Source organism: Erythrolamprus reginae, chromosome 1, assembly GCF_031021105.1.
Source record: "Erythrolamprus reginae isolate rEryReg1 chromosome 1, rEryReg1.hap1, whole genome shotgun sequence".
NCBI classification, from domain to species: domain Eukaryota; kingdom Metazoa; phylum Chordata; class Lepidosauria; order Squamata; family Dipsadidae; genus Erythrolamprus; species Erythrolamprus reginae.
The window spans coordinates 391799291-391816997 of record NC_091950.1 but is presented as its reverse complement, the minus strand read 5'-3'; the positions used below and the strand labels follow the sequence as shown (position 1 = coordinate 391816997).

The 17707-nt window shown below is 40.6% G+C and overlaps 1 protein-coding gene across 1 annotated transcript in view; it reads left to right on the top strand.

The window, feature by feature from the left end:
- SCARA5 (scavenger receptor class A member 5) overlaps window positions 1-17707 on the top strand; it is a 155483-nt gene that overhangs the window by 90627 nt on the left and 47149 nt on the right. Inside the window, exons 4-6 of the mRNA XM_070741887.1 lie at window positions 3809-4486; window positions 12610-12690; window positions 16307-16396. Of these exons, the coding sequence (XP_070597988.1) occupies window positions 3809-4486; window positions 12610-12690; window positions 16307-16396 (849 nt within the window). The remainder of the gene's footprint in view (window positions 1-3808; window positions 4487-12609; window positions 12691-16306; window positions 16397-17707) is intronic.

Genomic DNA, 17707 nt, shown 5'->3' with positions numbered 1-17707 from the left:
TATTATTATTATTATTAATTGGATTTGTATGCCGCCCCTCTCCACAGACTCGGGGCGGCTAACAACAGTGATAAAAACAGTGTGTAGAAATCCAATACTAAAACAGCTAAAAACCCTTTTTATAAAATCAATCATACATACAAACATACCATGCATAAATTGTAGAAGCCTATGGGGAAAGAAAATCTCAGTTCCCCCATGCCTGACGGCAGAGGTGGGTTTTGAGGAGCTTACGAAAGGCAAGGAGGGTGGGGGCTATTCTAATCTCTGGGGGGAGTTGGTTCTAGAGGGCTGGGGCCGCCACAGAGAAGGCTCTTCCCCTGGGTCCCGCCAAACAACATTGTTTAGTTGATGGGACCCGGAGAAGGCCCACTCTTGTGGAATTGTGACCGGAAACTGATCGGCAACCATATATCCATCCTAAGATAAAATACAGAAAATAGTATAAGGGCAGACTAGATGGACCATGAGGTCTTTTTCTGCCATCAGTCTTCTATGTTTCTATGTTTCTATGTAACATAAAATATTGTGATTGTTGTACGTATTGTTAGGGATTGGGATATGATATCAATTCCCCACTCAAAACTCACTAGGAGCAATGTAATGCAACATTTGTTATAGTTAAACACAGCAGTGAAATCTACTTACTGTCCTTACTGGTTCGGAAGCATGGCGCTTTTTCACCCTCTGTGCATGCACAAAAAGCTTTGCGCAAACGCAGAGGGTTAAAAAAAGAAAATGGTGGGTGGGCGGAGCATTACGCTGCCGCTGCTACCAGTTCTCTGAACCACCCAGCCGCTGCTACCGGTACACTCGAACTGGGCTGAACCGGTACCATTTCACCCTTGGTTAAACATGGAAGACACCTGGAAAAAAAATCATTTGTTAAAAACAAGATTAAAAAAAAATATTCTAAAAAGGAGCCTTTGTTGCAGCATGTCACATTAATAAAAAACAACACATCTTTTTCCTATTAAAGGGAGAAGAAAAGCTCTTTTTTTCCCATTCTGTGATAAGTACAAACTCCAGTGTTTACAAGCTTCAGAACAAGAAGATTCCCGCTGCTACAACTATTTAGCAGCTGTGTTAATCAAAGGCTTCTTGCAAGAAGAAGTTAAAAGATGCTGACCCGGACTTTGTATGAAAGTATGAATCAGCGAAAGTGACAATCTTTGCATTCTGACATCTTAGAAGATATTAACACTCCTTTACTATGTAAACAGCAAAAACAAAATGTCTCTAAATTCCCAGATAATGATAAGGCTCAGATCTATATCTGTTACAGCAGTGTTTCCCAACCTTGGCAACTTGAAGATATTTGGACTTCAACTCCCAGAGTTGAAGTCCAGATATCTTCAAGTTGCCAAGGTTGGGAAACACTGTGTTACAGGGATAGAAATTCTTCTCCTTATTAGAATAGAATAGAATTCTTTATTGGCCAAGTGTGATTGGACACACAAGGAATTTGTCTTGGTGCATAGGCTCTCAGTGTACATAAAAGAAAAAAGATACACTTGTCAAGAATCATGTCATTAAGATGATAGTCATAGTAATTGAACCATTTATATTTACTTATCACTTTTTGGTCTATAAAATGCCACAGAGGCATTTTTCAGACTCAATCTGGCTTTAATATCTATCCCATATTCTCAGTATGACATATCAATCAATCAATCAGATAGAACTGGAAGGGACTGAATACCTTATTGAAATCTAAGTACACTATGTGCACAGCATTTCTAGCATAATATATTTTTTTAAAAAGTGCATTAACCTTAGCTTTATCATACAATAATTGTCCATGCCAACCAAATCTTAGATTTTGTCCTTCTAACTACAAAAGATAAGAAATTGCCCCGAAGCTCATTGAATATATGTGAAGTATGAATCATAAAATCTCCTAAAACAAGATGGTTTGGAGGAACCTTCTTCCATTTTTTATTAAAAAGTCTTTAAAAAGAATCTGATGATCGTGAAAATACACCTCAAATTGTTTCCCTGCCATTAAGTTAATTTTTTAGGTTAATCTTCCCTTTTTAATTGTTTTTAATATTGTAGTACTAATTGGATTATATTATTGTTCTGTTTTTATATATGCTGTGAGCTGCCCAGAGTCCTCGGAGAGGGGCGGCATACAAATCCAATAAAATAAATAAAATAAATACATTTCTAGAATGTTCAACTCTGTTCTTATTTCTAACCTCTGCTATCTCCTTTCTCTATTTTCTTTTCTTTTTTCTTTTTTTTCTTTTTAAATATTTTTATTAATTTTCCATTTTTTAAAAAAGAAAACACAATAGTAAGTACAGAGGAAAATCAAAGAAAATTAAATTAATAATAGTATATACAGATATTAGCATTATATTAACATTAAAGTCACTATATTTATATTATATTAATTATACAGTAGACTATAATTTGTCTCAAGTATATAAATTAATGCAGTGGTACCTCTACTTAAGAACTTAGTTCTTTCCATGACCAGGTTCTTAAGTAGAAACGTTCTTAAGTAGAAGCAATTTTTCCCATAGGAATCAATGTAAAAGCAAATAATGCGTGCAAACCCATTAGGAAAGAAATAAAAGCTTGGAATTTGGCTGGGAGGAGGAGGAGGAAGAAGAGGAGGAGGACAGTTGCTGCCCAAAGCAAAGGGAGCGTTTCTTTTCTCTGGGCACTGGCAGAGGTTTATTCCCTCTCCAAGCGCCCAGAGAAAGGAAAATGCTTTGTTTGCTCTGGACTGCCAAAGTCTCCTTAAGCACCACTGAAAGGCTCCTCTGACAGCCCAGAAAAGCCCGAGATGGCCGGGATTAAAGGGGGAATGGCAGGAAACTAGCCGGGCCTTCATACCGCTCTCAAATTTCCTGGGAAATTTTTCCGGGCTCGGGTTCTTACGTAGAACATGGTTCTTAAGAAGAGGCAAAAAAATCTTGAACACCTGGTTCTTATTTAGAAATTTTTTTAATTAGAGGCGTTCATAAGTAGAGGTACCACTGTACATGCTTTTTTCCATTAACAAAATAATTTCATATTTTATTTATTTAGTTATTTATTTTGTCCAATACACAATGAGGTTTTTAGTGGGTATATATCTATATACACATAGTAAAATACATGATGAAGGTTATAGAGGAGATACTCATAGTAAAATATATCTAAGAAATAATAGAAAAGAAGACATAATAATAGAACATATCAATGAAAGAATAGAAGAGATATAGGAATAGAAGAAAGGTATAGGAGATATAGGAGAGCAATAGGACACGGGACGGAAGGCACTCTAGTGCACTTGTAGTCACCCCTTACTGACCTCTTAGGAATCTGGATACGTCAACCATAGATAATCTAAGGGTAAAGTGTTAGGGGTTTGGAGATGACACTATGGAGTCCGGTAATGAGTTCCATGCTTCGACAACTCGGTTACTGAAGTCATATTTTTTACAGTGAAGTTTGGAGCGGTTAATATTAACTTTAAATCTGTTGTGTGCTCTTGTGTTGTTGTGGTTGAAGCTGAAGTAGTCGCCGACAGGCAGGACGTTGCAGCATATGATCTTGTGGGCAATAGTTAGATCTTGTTTAAGGCGTCTTAGTTCTAAACTTTCTAGGTCCAGGATTGAAAGTCTAGTCTCATAGGGTATTCTATTTCGAGTGGAGGAGTGAAGGGCTCTTCTGGTGAAGTATCTTTGGACATTTTCAAGGGTGTTAATGTCTGAGATGCGATATAGGTTCCAAACAGATGAGCTGTATTCGAGGATGGGTCTGGCAAAAGTTTTGTAAGCTCTTCAATGATTTATCTTTCTCTATTTTCTAGTTTCTAGACCTCAGAGATCTCCTGAAGACCTGAAAATGCTCATGGGAAATGTGAATCAGTTAAATGAAAGTTTTCAGAATCTCCAGTTGAAAACAGGGAAGCAGTTACCCTTCAAAGGAGACATCATGGCCCAAATCTGGAGCCTGCAGGACACGCTTCAGAATCATTCTGACTCTCTGCTAATATTGAGCCACTCGCTTCAGAGGTTGGAAGGGGCCCTCAGGAGCCTACAGATCCAGGCAACCCAGGCAGATCACGTCCTTTCTGGCCTGCGGGACAGCCTGAGCCAGCAAAACGACATGGCACAAATGGAAATCTACAAGCTTGCCGTAGAGGGAAATAGCAGCAGTTTGCTTTTGAGGCACCACGAGGACTTGCTCTCTAAACTGGCACATCAAGTGGAGAACTTGAACGACCAACTGACAGAGGTCGGTGGGCATGTGGGCAGCATGAACCGGACTCTGTCCTACGACGTGGGAATCCACCACACCCGTATCCAGGACCTGCAAGTCCTTATCAGCAATGCCTCAGAAGATGCTCGGCAGATGCGCTTAGTCCACATCACCATGGAACAGCAACTCAAACATGAGCTGGCCATTCTGAACAATGTGACGGAGGACCTGCGGCTTAAGGACTGGGAGCACTCCATCGCTTTGAGGGATATCTCAGTGATACGAGGTAAGGAGAGCAGCAAATGTAATTGCCTCTTGGATTCAGGTGTAATTCCCAGCGACTGATTAGGTCGCAAATAGTTGGCATCCTCTGGGCCCCATCGGCCAAACAATGCTGGCTGTTAGGTCCACGGGGGAGCGCCTTCTCTGTTGTGGCCCCGGCCCTGTGGAGCCAACTTCCCCCAGAGTTCCGCCCCGCCCCCACTCTCCTTGCCTTTCATGATGTGTTAAAAACACATCTATGCCAGCAGGCTTGGGGACCATGAGCAATAGTTTGCTTTGGCCATTTGTATCAATGTGGGCTGACTGGTTGTTTTATAGTGTGTTTTTATCTAACTTCTAATGTTTTAACTATATTTATTGTCTAAGGTATCTATTTTTATCCCTGTAAGCCGCCTTGAGTCTGCAAAGAGGATGGAATAAATAAATAAATAAGAAAAGAAAGAAAAGAAAGAAAAGAAAGAAAAGAAAGAAAAAAAAAGAAAAGAAGAAAAGAAATAAAATAAAATAAACAAATGTTATCAAATTGATGGCACTTCATAACTAAAGGCCAGGACTAAATACCTATCAGACCATCTTCTCTGAATTGAATCTGTCTGCCCAGTGAGATCAGGAAGAATGGGCTTGCTGAGGGTCTCTTATTTGAAGAGATGTCATCTATTAGGTATCCTGAGGGTGAGTCTTCTCAGTGATGGCTCCCTTCTTTGGAACAGCTATTCCTATTCGAGTTGAATGGGCTTCTGAAGGGCAAACATGAATCTAAAGTCCCGTGGGTTTCTCCATCCAGTTTGAAGTTCATCCCCTGTTCCAACACCCACAGGTTCATCACATGGTCCAGTCTGGTTCTGCCAAGGTCCCTGATCCTCCCATCAACTTCCGTGCAGGTGCTGAACAAGGGATAACCTTGAGTATCTAGAAGGAATTTATTATGGCTAGTATTCCTCACCCCTCCTAAATGTCCGCATAACTAATACATTCTATATCATAGCATGTGGCAGGCCAAAGTCTCTAACTCAAACAATGGCCTTCAACCCCACCCCCTCCATATTGCTTATATCAGTTATGGTGAACCTTTTTTGGTACTGAAATAGCAAGGGCATTATCACACATGCACGAGTGCCCACACTCAAAATTCAATGCCTGGGAAAGACACAAATAGCTTCCCCCATCCCTCAGAGGTCCTCTGAAGGCCAGAAATGGCCTGTTTCCCAATTTCTGGTGGGCCCAGTAGCCTCATGTTTTGCCCTCCCTATGCTCCAGGCTTCCCTGGAGCCAGGGGATGGTAAAAACGCCCTTTCCATCCCCTTGGAGGCTCTCTGGAAGCCAAAAACACTGTCCCAGAGCCTCTGCGTAATGAGTTTTCGGAGAGGGGCGACATACAAATCTAAATAATAATAATAATAATAATAATAATAATAATAATAATAATAATAAGCATTGCATGGACAGTTCTTGGAAAAGATTGAAGGCAAAGTGGATAAAGAAAAGACCTGGTCATGGCTTACAAGTGGAACACTCAAAAAGGAGACAGAAGGACTAATACTGGCGGCACAAGAACAGGCCATTAGAACAAATGCTGTCAAAGCCAGAATTGAAAAATCAACAGACAATCCAAAGTGCAGACTCTGTAAAGAAACAGATGAAACAATCGATCACATACTCAGCTGCTGCAAAAAGATCGCACAGACTGACTACAAGCATAGACATGATGCTGTGGCACAGATGATCCACTGGAACTTGTGCCGGAACTACCATTTACCATTTATCATAAGCCCGAAAAAGTGGTCGAAAATGAGCAAGCAAAACTACTGTGGGACTTCCGACTTCAGACTGACCGAATTCTGAAGCATAACACACCAGACATTGTGATCATGGAGAAAAAGAAAGTATGGATCATCGACATCGCAATCCCAGGAGACAGCAGAATTGAGGAGAAGCAGCTAGAGAAATTAGTGAAATACGAAGATCTAAAAATTGAGCTGCAACGACTCTGGCATAAGCCCGTGAAAGTGGTCCCAGTGGTACTTGGCACACTGGGCGCAGTGCCAAAGGATATCAGTGGACATTTGAAAACCATCGGAATTGACAAAATCTCCATCTGTCAATTGCAAAAGGCCGCTTTATTGGGATCGGCAAACATAATTCGCCGCTACATCACTCAGTCTTAGGTGCTTGGGAAGCGCCTGACTGGTGAAATACGAAATCCAGCATAATGATCTCGTTTGCTGTGTTGTATAATAATAATAATAATAATAATAATAATAATAATAATAATAATAATAATAATAATAATAATAATAATAGAGAAATGCTTTCTTTTCAACTAACTTCATGCTCACAGTGACTTTGCCACCTAGTGGTGAGACTTCATGTGTTTGGCCTTTTCTTCTAGAACAAAATGTAATTATGGATATTTGACAAAATAGTTCTCGTATTCAGAGGCTGAACAAATTCTAAATTAAGCTACGCTCGAAATATCAGCAGTTTGATTGAACCGTTAAACCCATCAAATCCTCAGTTTCTTATGTATCTGTAATACATTTCCCCCTCACTTTCTTCCCAGCAGCCAATGTTGCATAATATGATTTTGACCAAAGAGTTGACTTGGGGTTTTGAATTGGCATTAATTTCTTAGGGATGGATAGATCATTCTGTCAGTTTCACACATGATCATTCATTCTGCCTCCCTCATATTTGTAGGGCTATTTCCAAATGGTGTCAATTTCACACACGTTACCCATAAATCCGTTTAATCTAATATCCAGACTACTATGCAATATTTTTAAATGCACAAAAATACACAAATATATATCAAAATGGATTTTCTGTCACAGCATGTTTTTATAAATGTATTTCAGCCAAATTATTCACACATGAATTATTATTTTTTCTTAAAATACGGCTTAAAAAAACCTTTTGGGTAAAATTTTGAAGGTGAGAACTGCAATTAGAGAAGCACAGAATTGGAAGGACAATTATATTAGAAACATAGAAACATAGAAGACTGACGGCAGAAAAAGACCTCATGGTCCATCTAGTCTGCCCTTATACTATTTCCTGTATTTTATCTTACGATGGATATATGTTTATCCCAGGCATGTTTCAATTCAGTTACTGTGGATTTACCAACCACGTCTGCTGGAAGTTTGTTCCAAGGATCTACTACTCTTTCAGTAAAATAATATTTTCTCACGTTGCTTTTGATCTTTCCCTCAACTACCTTCAGATTGTGTCCCCTTGTTCTTGTGTTCACTTTCCTATTAAAAACTCTTCCCTCCTGAACCTTATTTAACCTTTTAACATATTCCAGGTTTCACATTAGTCCATGTGCCAAGAAAAAAATCAGTTTTAATCACTAGTTATATAAAGAATTAAAATTTTCAAGCATTCTTAAATATATATTCTCATATATTTTCACCCTCTTAGTATGAATGCTAGCTTAAAATATTTAGAAACCCTAACCAACTATTCTATTTTCGCAATTCCAAATCATTTTTTTAAATTGAATACATACAGGAGATACTGTCTACTTTAAAGATATCACACATATCCATAGTAAACAGTTGTTGAAACCTGTTGTTTTCTTTTGAGCAAATCAACTTTTCAGCAATGTTATTGAAACTGACAGTTTTTATATTTCCCAAGAAATTTTCTTTGTCTCAAAACACAAAGGAAGAACCTGAAATTTTTCTGTCTGTCTGTCTGTCCATCTCGCTTGTCAGTCAGTCAGTGGATCAATCAATTATCTAGGCAAGCAGCAATTTGGGCAATTGAGTTTATATAATGTAAATAGCACAAGACAAAAACTGTTAATCCCTTTCCCTCACACCAAAACTCTAATCCAAATTCCACATCCTGTGCTTTTGGGGTTTTCTTATTTTTAAAAAAACAACACTTAACAGATGGCTCTGTTTAAATTGGTTTACAATAAGAGTGGCCAACTGCAGCCCTATGTAGCTATAACTTCCTCTTTAACAGCCTTTAGCTGGCAATGTGTTTGCCAAACCTTAATGGCATGCTTTTTCATTATTCTGTTATGGAAAGAACCTCAAACTGTGGTGCAGTCCTAATACATGATGAACAGTGTTGTAAAAAGAATGGATGTAGCTACCATACATAAATCTAACCTTGGTGGCATTATGTCTAGAATGCAATATTGCAAGCTAACTCTGCCAGTCAATTCTGACCAGCTCAAGGTTAACTCAGCCTTCTATCCTTCCAAGGTCGATAAAATGAGGAGCCAGGTTGTTCTGGATAATATTCTGAGTCTGTGAGCCACTCAGAGAGGGCTGTAAAGCACTATGGAGCAGCAATATATGTCTAATTTTTATAATCGGCTATTGCTATCTAGTGATTGTTCTGGACCAAGGAACACTCCTAGATTGTGACTCTGGTTTTTAATGGAAAAGCCATCCCATCATAACATTTCCCCATTTGCTAGCTTCCTATTTCAAAGAGGAGTAAGTTTCAAAATGATGTTTAATGTTTGTTTGTGTAAGTAAAGAATTTTTTTAAAAAAATGTTAAGAATGTTTTTCATGCTCTTGCATGGTAAACTATTCCTTATAATTATTCCTCAACTTTTCCTTTTATCATTTTGAAAACAGGAAAGCTATGTTCCCTATAAAGTCTACTACAAATATAAATCGTACCATGGTCAAAGCAGGCATTTTTTAAAAAGTTATTGCAGTTTTCTCTTTACATATCTCTGATACATATTTAACAGATCTGTGACATTATTCATACAATTAAAATCAATATTGAATACATTCTATACATTCTATTTCTAAACCTTCTACTCCTTTATGTATATTTCCCTTTCTATTATCTATCCATTCATACCATTTCTCCCATACGCATAATATTCTGAATATTCTTTTCCCTTTAACTCTAATGCAGTTGTTCCCAATGTGGGGCCCCTGCCCAACAGGGGGGCAATTTGATTTTTAATGGGGGCAATTGGAACCTTGTTCAAACCTAGTTAATAATAATTATAATGATAATTTATTAGATTTATTAGATTTGTATGCCGCCCCTTTCCGAAGACTCGGGGTGGCTCATAATATAACAGCAATACAATATAAATACAAACCTAATGTTAAAATCTTTAAAAAACTAATTTAAAATACATTGTTATAAAAACTTATCTGTTACACAATCATACACACTCAGTCCGACTGAACATAAACATAATAAAGGTCAGCAAAAAAAGGAGGGGGGGAGATTAATCCCTCCATGCCTGGTCTGCGAAGGTGAGTCTTCAACATTTTACGGAAGGCGAGGAGAGTGGGGCAGTTTGAATCTCCGGGGTAAGTTGATTCCAGAGGGCCAGGGCCGCCACAGAGAAGGCTCTTCCCCTGGGCTCCGCCAGACGGCATTGTTTTGTTTGGCCTTTTAGGCTTCCTCCACATGAGTAGCTCCCTTTTTGAATAAGAAGAATTATATGTCACTGGAGGGGGGGAGGCCTCAGGATTTTAGAGATGCTTAGGTGGGTTTGGCTCCATTAGAACAGGTTCCAATGCGTCTCCGAACAAGGACTGACCAGTTATCAGGGCAGAAGCCAGATGTCACTTATAGCAAATATCAGATGACCAATTGTGCAGCCAAATCATCTTGCGGGTTACCACGGCCGACCCCATCACCCTTGTGGTGAAGTGGGCCGACTGCAATGTAGCGTCCACTGAGTATTGCACGGCCGCCAACAAGGTCCTGGTGTGTACGTGTGTCGGATGCTGGCATGGACTCCCGCAATGTGAACAGCCACTTAAAAGTGGTCCGGTTGAAAAAGGTTGTTGACACTGATGCCTTCCCCGCCCACGCAGCAGCCTGGTAAGCTCATTGAACCGCCAGTTCTGTTCGACCGTCCACCTGGCATGTTGGTGGCGTCCTGGACTGAGTCAGAAAGAGGGGTATACTATGGTGAGAGGCAACTTTTATAATTGGCAGACTCAGTCCTGATGGGCTGAGGACAAGGTCCACCCATCCTTGGAGACTGGCTCCCCCTACTGTGGAGAGCAAATGCTCTAAAAAAAGAGAGCAAAGGAGAGTGACTGCTTAAATACAAGCAAGGGTTTAGACAGTACTTTGACACTAGAAACAAGTTGCTCTGGCTAAGGGTTTTTCTTCCTGTCAACTACTACTTCAGCTTCAACCACAACAACACATGAGCACACAACAGATACCAACTTAATATAAACCGCTCCAAACTCGACTGCAGGAAATACGACTTTAATAACCAAGTAGTTGATGCATGGAACTCACTACCAGACTCTGTAGTATCACCAGCTAACCTCCAAAACTTTACCCTTAGACTATCTACTGTTGACCTCTCCCGATTCCTAAGAGGTCAGTAGGGGGTGTGCATAAGTGCACCAGCGTGCCTTCTGTCCCCTGTCCTAAGGTTTCTCTTTTACTAATATCATCTATACAAATATTATTATATCTTTGTATACCACCAATATGTACTTGACAAAACAAACAAACCAATAAATAAATAAAGTCATGGAGAAAAATGATTGGCTCTTGACAGTCAGGTGACCAGTACTGCATGCACCACTGTCCTATTGGACTACAGAGATCAGTCTGACAGAATGGCTGTTCTTGTTACCTTAAATGCACTGGCTGCCAATCAGTTTCTGGTCACAATTCAAAGTGTTGGTTATCATCTATAAAGCCCTACATGGCATCGGACCAGAATACCTCCGGGACCGCCTTCTGCCGCACGAATCCCAGCGACCAATTAGGTCCCACAGAGTTGGCCTTCTCCAGGTCCCGTCGACGAAACAATGCTGTCTGGAGGGACCCAGGGGAAGAGCCTTCTCTGTGGCGGTCCCGACCCTCTGGAATCAGCTGCCCCCGGAGATTAAGATTTATTAGATTTGTATGCCCCCCCTGTCCCTCCTTTCACAAACTTTTGAAAACTCATCTATGTCGCCAGGCATTGAAGAATTGATATATCCTTAGCTGTCTTGACTTTATGTATGGTGTGTTTGGGTTGTATGACTGTTTTTAATAGGGGTTTTTAAAAAAACTGTTTTAACATAGGATTTGTATATGATGTTTTATTGGTTGTGAGCCACTCCGAGTCCTCAGAGAGGGGCGGCATACAAATCTAATAAATTATTATTATTATTATTATTATTATTATTATTATTATTATCAATACAACACAGCAAACGAGATCACTATGCTGGATTTCGTATTTCATCACCAGTCGGGCGCTTCTCAAGCACCTAAGACTGTGTAATGTAGCGGCGAATTATGTTTGCCAATCCCAGTAAAGCGGCCTTTTGCAATTGACAGATGGAGATTTTGTCAATTCCGATGGTTTTCAAATGTCCGCTGAGAACATTTGGTACTGCGCCCAGCATGCCAAGTACCACTGGGACCACCACCAATATTATTATTATTATTATTATTATTATTATTATTATTATTATTATTATTATTATTATTAGACTAGAACCTGCACCTTAACCCTCCTCTGTCCCAGGCCACTAAATATGTAATTCTAAATATATAACTCTGTCCCCCTTAGACCAGGGGTGGGGAACGATGGCCCTTTTGTGACCTACTGTGGACTTCAAATCCAAGCTGGCTCAGGAATTCTGAGAGTTGATGTCCACAAGTCATAAAGGGGCCATCATCCCCCACTCTGCCTTAATCCAAGTGTTGTTTTAGCCTCCTGACACATGACATCCTCTGCAATGTGTATTTATTGATTCCAGAGGCTAAAATTTCAGAGCACCAAAAAAAAAAGCAAAAAAAAAAAAAGCAGCACAGGGGCAAGGGATGGGAATTTAAACCAAATCACCAGGGAGAGGTCAAGTTATAAAAAGAAAGAGCGGGAGCTTAGTTATGGAATGAGAAGAGAGCTTTGGGGCTAAAGCTTGATAGAATACGAGAGAAATGGATTAGAATTAGACAGGAAACTGAGTGGTTGCTCCAGATGGCCGGACCATTAAGATAATGCCGATGATAAGAGGCTCTAGTACTCAGCTGGTAGGACCCTCAGTTGAGGTTCATTCATGAGTCTGATTTCCTCTGAGAATCCTAAATAAGTCTGATGGTTTCTTTGCTAAACTTTGACAGTTATAACATACATCAATGCTTTTTTTTGTTCACATTCTAGGGCCACCAGGACCAAAAGGGGATCAAGGCAATGAAGGAATCGAAGGGGAACCTGGCCGACCTGGTATGCCTGGATTGCAAGGTAGTGTGTTGTTATTTAAAGTGTTTGTGTGACTTCTGTGCTGTTACTGAGTGACTATCGCAGAGACCCAGAAAGCCCAAGCTCTCTCAGTCCTTGTGATTGTTTCTAGGAAACCCTAAAATAAGAATAAAAAATACCCTCCTTAAGTATTGTCAGCTAAAACAGGATAATAGGAATACAGTGGCACCTCTACTTACAAACTTAATTCATTCCGTGACCAGGTTGTTAAGTAGAAAAGTTTGTAAGAAGAAGCAATTTTTCCCATAAGAATCAATGTAAAAGCAAATAATGTGTGCGATTGGGGAAACCACAGGGAGGATGGAGGCCCTGTTTCCTCCAGGAGATTCCTAGAGAGGCCACATGGGGGATTCTCCCCACGTTTTCTGGCCCTGTTTCCTCCCAGGAGATTCCTAGAGAGGCCCCAGAGAGGCTTCTCACTGCCTTTTCCGGCCCCGTTTCCTCCCAGGAGATTCCTAGGGAGGCCCCATGGAGGCTTCTCCCTGCCTTTTCTGGTTACATTTTGGAGGGTCGGATTTGTAAGTAGAAAATGGTTCTTGAGAAGAGGCAAAAAAATCTTGAACACCCGGTTCTTATCTAGAAAAGTTCATAAGTAGAGGCATTCTTAGGTAGAGGTACCACTGTAATATTATCCTAAAAGCAGGAAGAGGGAGATTGTGATCCCGCTGTATAGAGCGCTGGTGAGACCACATTTGGAATACTGTGTTCAGTTCTGGAGACCTCGTCTACAAAAAGATATTGATAAAATTGAACGGGTCCAAAGATGGGCTACAAGAATGGTGGAAGGTCTTAAGCAAAAACTTATCAGGAAAGAATGAACTCAATCTGTATAGTCTGGAGGACAGAAGGGAAAGGGGGGGGTCATGGTCGAAAAATTTAAATATGTTAAAGGGTTAAATAAGGTTGAGGAGGGAGGTATTTTTAATAGGAAAGTGAACACAAGAACAAGGGGGCACAATCTGAGGTTAGTTGGGGGAAAGGTCAGAAACAATGTGAGAAAATATTATTTTACTGAAAGAGTAGTAGATTCTTGGAACAAACTTCCAGCAGACGTGGTTGGTAAATCCACAGTAACTGAATTTAAACATGCCTGGGATAAACATATATCCATCCTAAGATAAAATACAGGAAATAGTATAAGAGCAGACTAGATGGACCCTGAGATCTTTTTCTGCAATTAATCTTCTATGTATCTATGTTAATTAAGATGACTAGAAAGATTCCTTTTTGCTCAAGACCCTGAGACCTTCTGTTATTCCAGGTAGAATGCAGAGGGTTCAATGGACAGAGTGTTTGGTCTGATTAAAAAAACTGTTTCCTAGGCCAAATGGGTGGCATTAACATTTGAGTTTTTTTTAAAACAAAAAAAATCCTGCTGTTAGAGAATTGCAATAGCATTTATTGTGTATCATACACATTTGCTCTTGAAGCAATTTTTTCTCCCTGCTCCCTGCTTTAATTTGATTATATGCAATTCCTCTTGATTGCATGCAATTCCTCTTCACGTTTTTTAATTTTATTTTAGCAAACAATAGGCATTTAAAATATGATTATGGTATTTATGGACCCTATTCAGTTTATGTTGGCACCGTGACTGGATCATTAGTAACTCCTAGTTGCATTTCAACTTCAGTAACAGGGAAGTGAGAGAGATGCTTGCAAATCTGTTGCTTGAAGGAGGGGTGGGAATTAGGAGGATGGGGTTTATTTTGTGGGTTCTTAGTGAGCCTCTGAAGGCTTCAAGAACACTTCTCTCCTCTTTCGAAACCAATGTTTGTAAAGGGAAATTAAATTAAATCCCTGAAAGAGATTTGCAAGCTAAATAGAAGCTTATGTTATATATGTTGTTAATACTTCTGGACAAAGAATCAGCCCATTATTAACTGCTCACAATTCGCTTAAATTTCTGCCCCAGCAAAATTAAGACAGATGCCGCCCCTCTCCGCAGACTCCGGGCGGCTAACAACAATGATTAAAAACAACCCGAAACAATCCAATTTAATAAAACAACTAAAAACCCTTATTATAAAAACCAAACATACACACAAACATACCATACATAACTTGTAATGGCCTAGGGGAAGGAATATCCTAACTCCCCCATGCCTGGCGACAAAGGTGGGTCTTGAGTAATTTGCGAAAGACAAGGAGGGTGGGGGCCGTTCTAATCTCTGGGGGGAGTTGATTCCAGAGGGCCGGGGCCGCCACAGAGAAGGCGCTTCCCCTGGAGCAGTTCTTTCATTGTGTTCAGCCACTTTTTAAAAGCAGAGACTTTCCAGGGTTTAAGAAGCCCTCTTACCTGGGAGTCCTAAGAAGGATTTCTCCAGCTCTTCTGCTAATCCCTTTGTTGAAAGAAAATTAAATTCAGAAATTTGGAATACTGTGTTCAGTTCTGGAAACCTTACCTACAAAAATATATTGATAAAATTGAACGGGTTCAAAGACGGGCTACCAAAATGGTAGAAGGTCCTAAGCATAAAACATATCAAGAAAGACTTAATGAACCCAATCTGTATAGTCTGGAGGACAGAAGGGAAAGTGGGGACATGATCAAAACATTTAAATATGTTAAAGGGTTAAATAAGATTCAGGAAGGAAGTGTTTTTAATAGGAAACTGAACACAAGAACAAGGGGGCACAATCTGAGGTTAGATGGGGGAAAGATCAGATGCAACGTGAGAAAATATTATTTTGCTGAAGGAGTAGTAGATGCTTGGAACAAACTTCCAGCAGATGTGGACTTTTTCTGCCGTCAATCTTCTATGTTTCTACCATCTAAGTACTTGATAGGCTGGTGGTAAATCAGCACTCCTGTTGACTGATGAGAGGCTTGCCTCCCAGGCTGGAAACCCCTTCCTTGGCTTTTTTTGTGCCTTCTCATCCAACAATCTTAGTAGCTGCAAAATGGAATGTGTGTCCTTGCTCATTGCAACGTGAGACTTGGATCTCCATGCAGGGGATTCGGTAGATTTCATTGGAAGTATTTCCCACCTCCGACTGTGATTACTAATGAAGCCTATTTAGTGTAGTTGCTACATGGATTATTTATTTATTTTATTTATTTATTGGATTTGTATGCCAAACAGCATGTAACAATCCAATGCTAAACAACTAAGAAACCCCTTATTATAAAACCAAACATACATACAGACATACCATACGTAAATTGTAAGGCCTAGGGGGAAAGAATATCTCAGTTCCCCCATGCCTGACAACAGAGGTGGGTTTTAAGAAGCTTACGAAAGGCAAGGAGGGTGGGGGCAATTCTAATCTCTGGGGGGAGTTGGTTCCAAAGGACCGGGGCCACCAGAGATGGCTCTTCCCCTGGGTCCCGCCAAATGACATTGTTTAGTTGATGGGACCCGGAGAAGGCCCACTCTGTGGGACCTAACTGGTCGCTGGGATTCGTGCAGCAGAAGGCGGTCCCTGAGATAATCTGGTCCGGTGCGATGAAGGGCTTTATAGGTCATAACCAAGGGTAGGATATCCTGGATGCAGACTAGGCTGCATTATGCATGCTTTTTTTTTTTAAAAAAGCAATCTCTACAAATGTCTGAGATTTGTTCTGTGTCGTCCCTCCCGCACATCTTGAATGTAGGGTATCCTGGTGAAAGAGGACAACGAGGGCCAAAAGGGGACAAAGGAGATATTGGTCAACGTGGGTTACCTGGACTCCGAGGAATGGCAGGTATGTCTATTCTTTTTACAACACAGGTATTGTATTTGCTGTTTGTTGATGTTCTAAGAGGAATTCAAGCTCTTTGTCTGCTTTGATGCCAGACAAGTCACTGATAACAAAACTGGATACAAAACCACCATAATTCACCAAAAGAAGCATTTGTTCAAATTTCATAACTGGTCTTCCCTGAAAAACTCTAGGTGAAGAAAGTGTTGATTTCTGATTCAGATAAAAACCTATGCCTGCAGTTCTACTTTTATTAGCCTAAACTATTGCCTATGTTGAAAAGCCCGAAGTGAAATACTATTTTAAAAACATTCACAATTTGGATTTTGAACTCAAATTTGCCTTAACCACTAGACCAAACAGGAAAACAGGCAACATTTCTTTAACTTTCTGACTGGCAATCAAGGGGTTTGGTGCTGTTTCATTCAAGTAAGTGGCACTTTGTTGCTACAGTTAAGTTCATGGCTTTCACATCCTTCTTGGAGGGGGGGATCACTCCCCCTTGCTCTCCCCTCTCCTCCGTTCACCGATTGCCAGCACGAGAAACTTGATAGGTGACTTGTGCAGAAACATAAGATCAGAGTCAATTTTCTTTTGATATGAGCCAAGCAATTCCCTTTTAACCGCACAGTCAATTAAATGCATATTTTGGGGTGGGGTTTTTCTCTCTTCCCCCCCTCTGAGCCCGAGTGGGTGGCATGGGCCACAAAGCACTTTTGCGGTTTCAGTGGTTTTGAAGGCTGCATCCTATAACAGTGATGGCAAACCTTTTTTTGCTCGGGTGCCAAATATGTGTGTCTGTGTGATAGCAAACATGCATGTGTTCACAACCATAATGCAATGCTCTCCTCCCCGTGCATGTGTGCACAACCCCCCCCCCTGACACTTCCCCCTGAGCATGTGCACAAACCTCAGTGAAACTTCCTGGACTCATTTCTGAACTTCTGGTAGGCCCGTTGTGTCCGTTTTTCGCCATCCACAGGCTCCAGAAGCTTTCCCGAAGCCTGAGGATTGTGAAAATGCCCTCCCTCCCACCCTCTGAAACGCCAAAAATCAGCTGACCAATGTGCACATGTGTGGTGGAGCCAGTGAAGGGCTACAATTTTTTTAATACCACGCTGTGGGTGTGGCTTATTTTGTGGGTGTGGCTTGCCAGCCATGTGACCAGGAGGGAGTGGCTTGACGATCATGTGACTGGCAATGGCTTAAAGGTCATGTGACTGGCTTAAAGGTGGCCAACTTGATGTCACTCACATCAAGGGTTAGGGTTAGGGTGCCTGGCCTCTCCTCGCCTCAGAGAGATACAATTTCCAT